At 48.7% G+C, this 13,314-nt stretch overlaps 1 protein-coding gene across 1 annotated transcript; it reads right to left on the reverse strand.

Annotated features, from left to right (window-relative positions):
• Window positions 1-11,069: 11,069 nt before the first annotated feature.
• IER5 (immediate early response 5) lies at window positions 11,070-13,260 on the reverse strand. Its single transcript, XM_044757859.2, has one exon. It carries the CDS (start codon window positions 12,970-12,972, stop codon window positions 12,037-12,039), a length of 936 nt encoding a protein of 311 aa, XP_044613794.2. The 5' UTR covers window positions 12,973-13,260; the 3' UTR covers window positions 11,070-12,036.
• Between the last annotated feature and the right edge of the window lie 54 nt (window positions 13,261-13,314).

Genomic DNA, 13,314 nt, shown 5'->3' on the forward strand with positions numbered 1-13,314 from the left:
AAGAAACATGTGAGCAAATAATTACAGCAAGGAGAAATGTCTGCAAGGATTAATTGGCCCAGCAAGTATGTGGGGAAAGTAGTCCAGACAGAGGAATCCTGAGGAAACATGGCTTTTGGGGGAGCTGCAGTACTGCTGAGAGCAGAGCAGGGCAGAGCAGAGGGAAGGGAGGAGCAGAGATGCCCCAGATGCCGTTGGAGATACTGCTCTTCTTCCTCCTGCCCAAGGACTCTGATAGCCTCCCCAGGGTCTTGGCCAAAGGGGAGAACTGAACTTGAACAGAGATCAAGGCTAAGAGTCCTTAAGGACTTAATATCCCTTAGGAGAATCAACAATGAACGCCTCAGTTAGGTTCCTATAAACATTCTACGTAAATTATCTTTGTTTGTTTGACCTGGGGGTCTGCTAAGGGTTAGTTTATTGCAGCCCTAAGCATTTGTAAATAAGCGATAATGTGCTTTATTAGGAGAAGGTATGAATTGCATACCTATGGCTTTCACTAGCAAGGTGTGGATGTTTTCACAGAATTCTGGTCTGCAGAGGCACAAAAGTCTTACTTAGACTAATCCATGATCATCCCTCACAATAGAAATGCAGATGAGGACCTTAGTTAATGAAGGGACTAATATCTATCTGCCCCCTCCTGGGAGCGTTAGTCCAAGTTCTTCCCAGTTATAGTCAAATAGAGAATTCGCTTATCTTCTACCGTTTTCTTTATGAGTACAAGTTGCATACTTGTGTTTATCACATCTTTAATCCGCTCAGACTTTCAGGGATTTATTAAACCACAGCACTCGCATGCCCTCCCCGGGGGAGGGACTGTATGTTGGGGAAGAAATGAGCCCAGGAGGGCTACTTGCACTTCAAGCCCCCCTCCCAGAAACCCGATTCCAGAGGCCTGCCTGCCTCCCAGGGGTACTCATTCTGAGCGCCAGGCCAACAGCCAATTTAAGGGCTGGTTCTGGGATTTCAACATCTCTCTGCCCGGGACCGAATGAAGACTATCACCTCTACCTCACTGGAGACCTCATTAGAACTTGAACTCTGGTCTCTCTTTCTTCCCAGCGGGTTCAATACAATGGAGAAGGTGAGGGGAGCAGGGGGGTCAGTGAGCCCACGACTCCCAGAGCAGCAGGAGTCCAACAGCCTCTGAGAACTGGAAGTGAGTAAACAAGCAATTACCTACAAGACAGCGGGGTAACCAGAGAAGTGGCTTAAATGATTTGATTCTACTCCCTGCCTGAGAGGACGTCTGCCTTCCCTCAGGCCCCGCTCCCACCCCGCTTCTCAAGACTAATTTCACCACCCTCTGGTACATTGCTAGTGCAACTCCACCCTCAATGGAAGCAGAGTCCCAGGGCTGAGAGGTAGATGGCTCTGTTCTGGCTACATTCTTCTTGGCTTGGCCATTGTCAACATTGCTGCTCTTTGTCTACATTGTGAGAAAGGGGAAGGATCAGATGGGGCTGCTGCCCTCTCTGCTCTGATAACCCTATAGCCTTTGAATCCTTTTGGGGAACAGAATTTGGGAAGAAAGAGGTGACTCAGAATTTGCTTCTCAGAAACTGGAGTGGGAACCCAGCTGGGCTGCAGGAAGTGTGGGGTGGGAGTGAAAGAAACCTCGCATTCCTTTCTCTTTTGGCTGGGAGCTCCCTCCTGCCTACTGCTCCTAGGCTAGTCCCCATTTTTTTCACTTTCTCTGGTTCAACTGATATCAGTGCAGATCCTGGCATGCAAAGGTCTCTACATAGATAAGATTAAGGTCCAGCACTTCAAAGAATTTACAATCTGGTGGGGAAGGGAGAGGTAAGGAATTTCAGGAAATTAAAAAACATGTATATAAATAACAAACAAAACAATGTACAATAGGGGCCTCAGGAGAAGTGCCACTGCTGCTATTAGCCCCAGTAACTTCTCACCTGGATTCTGAAACAACCCTCTAACTAGCCCTTGCCTCACCCTGACTCCAGTCTTTCCTCTTCTTCCACTCCCCATCCTGTCTCAACACTACAGGCAGTGATGGATCTAAACGCAGATCTGATTGGGTCCCACCCCTGCTTAAAATCCTTCCTTGGCTCCCCCAAAACTTTCAGGATGAAACCAAATCCCTAGCATGGCATGCCTAGCCTTTTGTAGCCTGACCTCTCCAAATCCTTGGGGCCATGTCCCACTCCACACCCATGCTCCAATGAGAATGAAGCATTTGCAATGTCCAGATACTACCAGCTTTCTGGCCTCAGGCCTTTGCTCATGCAGCTCTATCTGCCTGGAATGCTTTTTCTCTTATTCCTCATTTGGCTAACTCCACTTTGCCTTTTGGGACTCAAAACAGAAATAACCTCCTCTTCCCAGGAACCCTTCTCTGACATCCTTTGTTAAGCACCCCCATCAGTGTTTTTTTTTTTTATCACCATAGTATTAAGCCTAAATTGTAATGAGTTTTCCATTCCTCTCACCTCTAGACATGAAGTCTCGTACTTTCTTTTGTACCCAGTGCCTAGCACAGAGTAGACAATAAATGATGGTTGAATGAAAGGCTGAATGGCAGGCAGAGGAGTTCATAGAGAATATGGGAAGTCATCAGAGGCTTTTGAGTCAGAGACTGATAACATCACCAAAACTATATTGTAAGATGAGTAATCCATTAGTTATTAGGTAGGGAGGTTTGAGGCAAAGAGGAGGACAGACTGAAGTCATAAGGACTTTTGAAGTAAGGAATGAGAAAGGTGACAGTGGGAACTGGAGCGCAGGAATGGAGAGGAGCTTCACTGTGGAGGTAATGCCAGGAGCTTTAGCATGTGTTTGGATGTGTTGGCAGACGGGGAGGTGGGGGCAGGTGAGGCCACAGTCTTCAGCCCGGTGCCCAAGAAGGAACCTGAGGAGAAGAAGCAGACAGAAGTCAGGAGAAGGCACTGGATGCAGGTAGCAGTGGGGAAAGGGCTGCAAAGGCATCCGTGAGAGGAGATGATCTGTTTGTTTTTAGAAATAGCTTCAGCTAATTAGGACAGAAAGCAAACAGACTGGAGAAATTTGGAGTTCTGGGTTGAATTTTGTCTCTGGGTGGTCTAGACACGCAAAGACTAACAAGTTAGGGCCTCATCTTATCCTTTCGGAAAATCGTGATGGAAGTCCAGTAATGCCATGGCTTTATAAATCTCTCTTCCAGCTTTAGCACAAAATGATCCTACTACCAAGGAGAGCTACTAATTCTTTTGCACTTTTCCCCATGTTCCAGAGGACTTTGCTGGGGGATGCTGCTGTTCCTCCATCGGACGGGGCTGTTTTATCAAATACACTGCAGTTCTCAGTCCATCACCTTTTCCTTCTCACATTCTTCCTGTTTTCTGACTCTGAGTTTATTTTAGTCTTGCGTTTCTCTTGAAATCATCACCAACATCTGTCTCTCCTGCCTTCCCCATCCGTCCACCCCTCTCTCCTCTCCCACTCCTCCTCTCACCTCCTTAACCTTTCATCAGTTGCCTTAGGAGACGGAGAACTGCCCAGCTTCCCTCCTTCTTCTCTCTGTATCCGGAGCCTCTTTGTTGGACATGCCTCAACCTGTTCTCAGCCTCAGACTAATCCTCTGCAACACTGAAAATGACAGATGAGGTCAGACTTGCTTGGTAGGGAAGGAAGAGAGAATTTCTTACCCAGGAAAACACACTCATTCATAACTGGCCTTGCAAATGAGAATCCAGTACAAGAGTGTGCGTGCGTGCGTGTGTGTGTTTCTGCTGACAAGAAACCCAAATCCTGCTTTCCTCATAGCACATGCCTGCATTCCGATATGTTTTAAACACCTAATATATAAAGAGGATGAAGCATCAGAAATATATATCTTTAGATTAGTAGCTGGCAGAACCAGGGTTTGGGGAAGCAATCCTTTATCCTCCAGGAGCCTCTCGCAGTTTGTTACCTTGCCAACTGGTATGCTGGAGTTTAAGCAGCAAGAGTCTTTGTGGGCTGGGAGTGAGGAAAAGAAAGCTGGCTGCTGATACTAACAAGGTCCCTGGAGTGATTTGTTAGTGTCTCCAGTCTCCTTTTATTTGACAGGAGAAGGAAAAGAAAGTGTTTATTCCTTCTGATGAGCCTCCTACTTAGCAGTTTATATATTCAAACCCCATTCACCTCAATAGAGCTGTTTTTGCAACCATTAGTTCTGTCTTAAGACATGCACAGGCCCGTTCAGTTGACCCAGCGTCCTCTCTAGCTATCATCTTGGTTCTTTTTTGGCTTTTATGCCAAGTTTCTTGGGGAGGGGGCTAAAGCCAGAGCCTCTACACCCTTCCCTTCATTCCCTTTATAATCGGGTTTTCTCTCCCATCTTCTACCAGACCATCTCTCACCGATGACGATCTTTAGTTCAATGACATTTTCCTTGTTCTTGTTCTCCTTGACTTTTCTCTTGCCCAGCTCCCTTGGCACAGTAGCCTGGCTCTGCTCCCACCCCTTCACAAACTGTGCTCCTGCTGACAGCGCCCTCTTCCTACTCCAGCCCCTACCACTGGCTTTCCCCTTCACCAGGTCCTTAGCTTCTGCCCTTCTCTCATGCCTGGAGTTTCCTTATGCTCTCAGCTTCAAGGACCATCTCTAAAAGTTGGCCATGGCCCCCTGGGGAGCAGCATATGAAAAGGCCCAGAAGCTTGTAGATAGTACCATATGGCTGGAGGCAGCATGTGCAGGAAGAAATGGCAAGAGGGAGGTAGGCCTTGAGTGACCTCAAACTGAAAAGTTCATACTCGACCCTGAGATCACTGGAAATATCTGCTTTTTAAACTTGAATGTGCATACAAATCACTTGGGGATCTCGTTAAAAAGCAGATTCAGTAGGGCTGGGGTGGGGCCTTAGATTCTGCATTTCCCATAAGCTCCCAGATGATACCCATGCTGATGGTCCGTGAACCCAACTTTGAGAAGCCAGGGGTTAGATCACACTTACCTACTCTCAGATTTTCTAGGGGTTTTCTGTACTGTTTTTGTATCTCATTTGGGATGCAATCCGACTTGAGGGCCAGGATCCAGTTGTTTGCATCTGTGTGTCCCCGGTTGATGTGTTCCTTCTGAGTGTTCCCATAAATACTTAATTGACAGGACCCACGGCTGAGTTGTTTATACCTTCTACTTTTGCTTTACAAACACTAGTTTATCTTCAAATCACAATTGTGAGGCAAGGGGACACTTTTTTTACTATAAACAGAAACCAAGAAAGACGAATGACTCTTCAAGTAGTGTCACATTTTCAGATTCTGGTCCACAAGTCCCTTGCTCAGAGGGGTCCTAAGGCACCAATCCAGGGTGAATTCTAACACTGCCTCTGCTTGGGTCTTCACTTGACCTTTCAAGAGGAGCTGCTCACTCTCTGGACCTCGTTTACTCTTTCCTGACTGGTAAGTAGGAGACTCTCCCTTCTCTGTCTCCCTTTCTCATAGGGGAGTTCGAGTCTTAAAGAGCTGCAAGCCATGTTAGGAGGCCAGATGCCTGATGCTGAGGTGACTACAAGTTTGGGAAGCAGACAGCTGGGCCAACCCACACGCCAGAATCGCCCACACACCACATCTTTACAGCTGCTCTCAGCAGCGCAGACGAGGAGTGCCTTTTAAAAGACATTTTGAAGAGGGAGTGGGGGTGGGGGAGAAAACCACAGAAATCATAGAGTAATAACCACCTCAGCATAGCGTCCCATGTACCTTAAGGTTAGCTTCTGAAACTGAAATCTTCGCTTTTAGCAATTTCTCCCACGGCCATAAAAATAAAAGCAACTTCCGTCTCTAAAGTAGGTCACACAGAGAGAGCGAGAAGATAAATGCAGATGCCAAGGCACTTTCACCCTTTTCCAGACCAAAAATAAAACTTGGAAATTGAAGAAAATGGGAGGTTTGGTGCAACTTGAGGAAAAAGTGGGTGGGGCGCTCGTGCCCAGACCTTCTTGAGCGGGAGAACTTGACTCAGTGGCGGTTCCTCCCGATGACTGCCCCCGATTGCACAGTACCTCTTCACACCCTCTAGCTCACTTCCTGCTGGTCACCTTTGTTGCAGGATTCCAGTGGCTTAGAACTACTCCCCCGCTCCCACTTCTGGTAACTCACTAAAAAATTTCTATTAATCAATCAAAGTCTAGAGGGAGGAGACAAGGCAAAGAGGCAATTTTGGATTTCTCCATCAGAACAGCTCTGTGATTCATTTTCTCTTCTAGAAAGTGGCACACGCAGTTCCAGCAAACGGAAGTAGGAGCAGAAATGCTGTGTAGCCCATGTTTGGGCTCCCCTGGCTTTGCCTCTCCTTTCCTCCACCTGGCCACAAGCCAAGCTGGTTTTCAGTGGCTGCTCCTGTTTCTAGGATGGATACTCCCCTCCCCACCCCCTGCTATTATGATGGAATTGGGGCATCTGGTGAGGCATCAGAGTTGGACAACCAGCTGCCACAGCTGTAGTTTTATCTCCAGGGCATAGAATCTCTGGAAACTCTAAATCCCAAGGTCAAGAAATCCACCTCTGCTCCTTCTCAGCCAGCAGCAGCATTCCCAATCACAGCTCTTCCCCAGGTAAACAATGAATGTGAGCGTCTTCAGGAGAGGGTGGAAGGAGGGCAGTCTTAGAAAGACCCCGACAGAGAGATGGATAGACAAAACAACTACAGCACAGAAGAAACTATCTATGCCACAAGGGGAACGATGATGCTGTGACCAGCTAGAAAGAAACAGCCAAGCAGATGTGGATCACTTTGGAGAAAAACTCTCATGGGTGGTATCCTGGATTCAGGAAAGGGATCAAGTGTGGGGAGTAGCCAAAGGAAATCCTGCACCTCAGCAACAACTTCAGTGCTTTGAGCAGAGGGAACAGAATGGCTTTCTTTCACCTCAGAGAAAGTGAGTTTGCAGCAGCTGCCCAGCCCCAAGACTTGAGAGGTGGAATGGGTTGAAGAACAAGCAGGTGGGAACACATCACTTTTGGCACATCCCCGAGTTCTAGAAAAAGTGAAAGCAGCCTTGCCTTGGCATCTATTGGAATCGCTGGGCTGGGGTAGTCTGGCAGAGGCCCAGTTCATAGGGAGAAAGCAGAAGGCTGGGACCGGGGCTGACAGTGCTAAACGGTAGAAAAGGGGAAGCCGAGTCTCACCTTCGTCCTGTAAGTTAGGGATGTGGCTTATTACCCAGGCTTAAGGACTTCTTGTGACCACGTCCCAGAAAACGTTATTATATAAAATAAGTAGATTTACCAACAAAGATCACAGGCCTACTCTATCCCAATCCCTTAAGAGAACCACCTGCTAGAGATGCTCAGTAGGAGTGATAGGGACCAGGCTTTCTTCCTGCAGCTTTCAAAAGCTGAGAGCCAATATTCTTTCCCACCTGCCCCTAAGTGGGCAGCATCCAGTGGTAGAGGCTGCCGCTGGTTGAGAGAGGAGGGGAGAGGGAAAGGCCCTTTCAGGAATGCAGTCCCTGGAGGCGTCTCCCTCCCTGCTTGTAGGATTCCAAAGGTCTGAGATAAGCCCCAGGATAGAGTCCAGCAAAGACGCTTTGGGCTATATTCTTCTGGGAGAGAGCAATTCCAAGAGAGGGATTTTATTTTTAAAACCCTCATCCCTGCTGCGGGAGGCGGGTGGTGGCAGGCACTGGGAGAACCTGTGTTTGCATCAGGAAGGAGGCATTCTACTAGACGTGTATATCCTTTTACACTTTCTGCTCTCACATATTCTCTTCTCTATTGTATCCTCAAGAACTGTTCCTGAAAAACTCTCAGGGCATGAGTTAAGATCACAATGATTCCTAACATCAGCTCTGCTTCTACTATATTTTTCCTCCCAAGGCTTTCCACTGGCTAGAATTTTAAATTTGAACAATGGTTCAAAGGCTGAGAGACAAACTGCTCATTACTGGAAAGAGTGCCAGGAATCCTGGGAAGCAGACTCGCTCCCCACCGGAGCTCTGCACCTAAGAGTAATGGCTGCTTTCATAGTCGCAGGAGGCTTGGATCAGTGTTTCTTTTCATTCTCATCTTCTTTCAGTAACTGCTGGGATAAAAGCAAGCCTAGGAGAATAAAAAATTCACAAACAGGACAAGAATAAAATATTTAGGGCAAGAGATCAGAAGTTCTTTGGTTATTCAGTGAACTGAACTAACTCTACTCAAAAAAAAAAGTATGAGGAAATAAATGTCCATCAAACTCCATGTCACAGTGGGTATTAGCCTTTCGACCCCATCTCACAGGCTCTAAGCTGTCATGCCTAGCAAGTTGAAGTAAGAGACTCAGACTAATCCAGTGATGAAATGGAGCAGTTTTGTCATTATTAATTCTGTTCCCAATATTTATTACATCTTTATTCTGAGAAGCATTCTACCAAAGTGGTTAAATGGCCCATTCTCTCCCACTTCTCATCCCAAAATCCAGTCAGTGATCAACAGTAGGAACGGAAGGGTTATTATTACTCCATTAGGTGCCTTAGAGAAAATTCAGTCACTTCAGAGGGGCAGTTCAAGCTTTCCATCATTACTTCCTTTCCCCAGGTACAATCAATGGCTTCTGAGAGGGAAGATAGGTTTAGAGCAACATGGTTGAGAAGCATTGCACTAAAACTTATTACCTTTATTCACTATTAATGTGATCTTCTTGGAATACTTGTCAGAAAGTACTTTAAATATCTAGTTTTTACACGGCAGTCAAAAAATTTTTTTTTTCCAAACCAGAGCTAAGGTTAATTTTCTCAAGAGAACAGCTCCCTCCCAGAGTGGTCAAGAAGAGGTTAGGTACTAAAACTATTGTTCATTTGTAGTCACACTGAATCTGATTCAGTTCGTGTGATAACCCCACATTGGCACTGGGAAAGCTCTTTTCCAGGACCTATCAATTAACACAGCTTAAAAGACATTCTATGCCCAAGCAGTTCGGGCTAAAAATAACTCTGTGGGCTATTTCTTTTCCTTTACTCATCCACAGAAAGCATTTGTATGTCAACAAGATCTGTGCTCCTTGAGTGAGTGTTTTTACTCCTGCCTACTCCTCCTTGAAAACAGGGTTGTTTGATACAATCAGGAAAGTCACAGGGTTGGTGTGAGACATACAGAACAGCAACACTATGCTGATGGAACCAAGTTTCGTGACTGCCAAGTATCCAGAGAAAAACAGAAGGATAAAAGAACCCACTATTCACAGATAGGATAATTTAAAAATATATTCTCCCTTCCCCCTCCTTTCTCACAAATATAGGCAATTCTTTGAATATATCTATTTATACACAGAATTCACTTCTACATTAACAATCAGTAACAACTGAGTGCTGACACGTATGAGGTACTTTTCTAAGAACGTTAGGGGCAGTAACATTCATTTTCACAAACCTGTGAAGAAGGTACAATTATCTCAGTTTCACATTTGAAAAAACGGAGGCACAGAGAGATGAAGTAACTTGTCCAGGGTCCCTTGGCTAATAACTGACAGAGCAGAGATACAAAACCAGGAAGTCTGGCTCCAGAGCCCACACTCTAACCATTACACTATACTGCTTCTGCAACAATTCCGCAACAAAAATGATCTTTTCTGATTTCCTACAAAGCTGTATTTCCCGATCAAATACATCCGTTTACATTTTTTAAATTAAGCAGACACATGGTCCCATGGTTCATCTTAATGTGAAAACAAGGATCAACAGGAACATTAGTCTCATCCAAAACATATCGAACTCTCTTAAAACACACAGAATGTTACCCCTTTCAAATGTAAAAACACACTGAGATAGCTGTTCAAGCATAATGATTACTTTCTAGCAACAGGAAATGTTAGCAAAATTAAGGCCCTGGACACCTGCTTCAGTTTAAGGAGTCAGCACTCAATGGATCTCTCGTGGCTATAACGGAACTTAAGTAGCTAATATCCGAAAGACAATTTTAACAAGACTGATTAGAGACTGTTTAATTCTATGAATATATTATTATGGTGATGGAGCATAAAGTAGAAAGTTCCTTTCACTTAATGAATCACTAACACATTTGCAAAAATATCAAAGCATTGGCCTACTCAGCTATGACAGAAGTTCCTATAATCGGGACTTCGGAAGGCCAAAGCCCCATTCACCTGCTCCTTTCCCTCCAAGTCTCTAACCTTTAAAGCTTTGTGTAATCTTCCCTCAATTTCTCCCATCGCTCAAACACCACATTTATTGATAAGCTGTTATAGACCAATGCCATTTTTTAAAGAACTAGCAAGCATATTTTAAGATACCATTTTCTAATTGATTTGCTTCAGAAATAGATTACTGTATACCTCTCAAATATTAAACATTTTGCCTTAAACAAAAGCTCTCTCACATGCAGTAATTGTAAAATCAACAGATCACTTGGCTGTCATCACCTAAATGTTTACCATGACCCAAACAGTGATGTCACCATTTGGGTGAAAAAAGCAAATCAGGAAGTTTTGCTAAATAAGCCAAACTCGCCCAGCCCTCCTTGGCCTCCTTCCTTAGCTAGTTTGACACAAGCAATTTCCTTTCACTGATGCATTTACTTTCTACAGATGTAACAATAAAAGGGGAAAAAAACCACTGAAAATTCCATCCTGATATCCACTGGAATGCAGAGGTGGACCTAACCAGCTGGGCGAGTCAGTCTCAGCTTCCCTCATACGTTTTTTTTTTTTCCAGTAACAAAGCTGAAAAATGACCCATGTTATATAGTTTAACAGGAGACTATAAAAAAGTTTTAGTGAAAACCATTTTTGTGGATGGGAAGGGCTTCAAAACTTGGTGCTTAAGTTACTTAACATTAGACACCATCAGATTGGGGTGTAGAAAATCACATTGGCCTAAAATGACTTTAGAAAAAGACAGTTGTAGTGGCAGGTTTCAAGAAACTGGCAGGCCACTGATATTAGTATCTAATAGCAGTCCTCTGATCTGGGGGAGAAACCTTAAATGTGTCTCTCTTGATACTGAGTCAAGTCAGCAAACAATGTCCCCAGTCTGTGCATGACTGATAGTAAAAACCACACCTCCAATTTTCCAGCCCAGACCATAGTTCTCCTCCCATTTCCCTCCCAGTACAGACAGGTGATCACAGAAAGACAGAGGCAGTGCAGTTGCTTCAAAATATTTAATACGTGTTAGACACGTAAAGTTACATTTTTATACAAAAATCAATACAACGAAGGAGAAAATACTGTACAAAAACCTTGTCAGCTCCCCCAACCTTTATACAACAAAGACTGGAGTCACCATATCTACCAAAACCATAAGGTTTTTCCACTTACGGCGTCTGTCTGTAAACTTTGTTTCATTAAACACTTTTTAAAAGCACTGTGTAGTAGTTCTGATCTAGAGCTTTTAAAAATATATCTTTTCTCTATAAACTCCGTTATTTCCAAGCTTGAAGTCTTCCGTGAAGTTCATCAAGCTTTTCTCCCCGTGGGGAAGCCACTGGCCGCTAGTATCCCCCTTTCCCAGAATAATCACAGGCTATAGACGTTTCTTCAGTGAGAAAGGAAGATGGGGAGGGAGAGAAATAATACAAGTCTCTACTCCAGACTAAATCCCTCCAGGTTTAGGAAATCCTGGGAGGAAACGCCACTCCTGGCCCGGGTGAGGCTCCAGCTTTCATGTAAGGGGTGTGTGTAAAGTCCCTTCCTCCCCCGAGAACGGATGGGGAACTCCCCGGCCGGCCTTTTGAGCCGCTTCCTTCTCGGCGCTGCCGGCGGAGGAAAGTCCCTGTCTGCCCCCAGCCTCCTAAGCCCCGGGGAAGGGGTGATGTCTTCCAGAAGGACAAAACGGTCTCAATTCAACAAGACAGACTGACAGACACAGACACAACAGTGAACGATCGTCCTCTTCCGATAAGCCTCACGCCCCCCAGGCTCCGCAGGAGACCCGAGAGGCCGGCAGGGCGGGCGGCCGAGGCCAAGGGCAGTGCGTCCGCGCGGCCCGGCAGCGCCCCGGCTCCCCACGCGCCCGGCGCCTCCGCTCCCTGCGGCGTCCTCGAGCCCGGAGAGGCCCAGCGCTCGCGTCGGAGTCGCCCGCTGCTCAAGCTCCTTCCCGCAGGGGCCCGGGGCTCAGAAGGCCACGATGGCCGTGCTCCAGGGGTTGATGTCTCTCAGCACCGGCTGATCGCAGCAGATCTGCCCAGGCTCGGCGGCTTCCGGGCCGCTCTCCTCGGCCTCGGCTTCCTCCCGGCCGCCCGCGGGGCTTTTCCGTAAGAGTCCCGAGAAGCTGGACCCGAAGATGCTAATGAGGTTGGCCACGTTCCCGGTCTCCATCTCCTCCTCCTCGGCCGCCGCCCCGCCCGCCGGCTCCTCGGGGTGCCGCCGGGGCTTCTTCAGCGGGCTCGAGCCAGGTGCCGGGCAGTCCGCGGGGCCGTCCCCCGCCGCCGCGCCGCGCTTCCTGGGGCAGCCGGGGGGCGGCACGGGGCGCTCGTCCTTGGCCGGCCGCGGCGCACAGCTCAGCGCCCCCGGCCCGGCCTCGCCTCCCGGGGGGCAGGCACAAGGGCGGTGCGCCGCGCGGGGCCCCTCGGGGCAGACATCCGCGCCTCCGGCGGGGTCCCCGGCGCCCCCGGCCGCCGCCGCGCGCGGAATCTCCGCGCGGCGCCAAGCCGCTTCCGCCGTCGCCGCCGCCTCTCCGCCCTGGAGAGTGTCCCCGGCGCCCGGCGCCGCAGGCTCCGCGTCAACCGCCCGCCCCGCGTCCGGGCCGGCGGGGCGCTCCGGCGGCGTCTCGGGCTCCGGCCAGGCGGCGCGGGCGGCCGGCGGGGGCGGCTCCCCCCAGCCCGCGGGTGGCCCGGCCGCCGGCTCCCCGGGCTGCGGCGGCGGCACCGGGGAGCCCGCCAGGTAGAGGCCGGGGCACGGGTCGCTCAGGTAGACCTGGCGGGCGCTGCGCAGCACCAGCGAAACCAGCAGGTTCTTGTGCAGCTTGATGCCGCCGCGCTGGCCCCGCGAGTTGTAGATCTTGCCCAGCGAGATGCTGACGATGCGGTGAGCCTCCAGCTTGAACTCCATCCTGCCTGCCGCACCGGGCTGACGCGGGGGCGAGGGCCGAGCGCCAGCCGCGTTCGGAAGCTGGGAAGGGACCAGCGGCGTCCACAGGTCCGCCCGGGGTGGCCCGTCGCAACTGAAGATTCTGAAGGGAAACGACTCCGCTGACGCGCTCACGGACCCCCCGCGCCCCAGCGACAACAGACAACCAGCCAGTTTCGGATCCGGCCGCTAACTGAGGGCAGCCGCGCCGCCCGACGCCTTATATACGCGGCCCGCCCGCCAATCGCGAAGGGCCGCCAACCGTTCCGGGCCGGTCGGCGCGCCCTCGTGCGCCGCGCGCGGCCAATCGGAGGCCGAGGAGGG

The sequence above is a fragment of the Equus asinus genome, chromosome 25 (assembly GCF_041296235.1).
Source record: "Equus asinus isolate D_3611 breed Donkey chromosome 25, EquAss-T2T_v2, whole genome shotgun sequence".
In the NCBI taxonomy this organism is placed as follows: Eukaryota; Metazoa; Chordata; class Mammalia; order Perissodactyla; family Equidae; genus Equus; species Equus asinus.

What these genes read in the sequence shown, in the direction of transcription:
- IER5 (XM_044757859.2), bottom strand. Translation starts at nt 12,972, where the DNA reads ATGGAGTTCAAGCTGGAGGCTCACCGCATCGTCAGCATCTCGCTGGGC.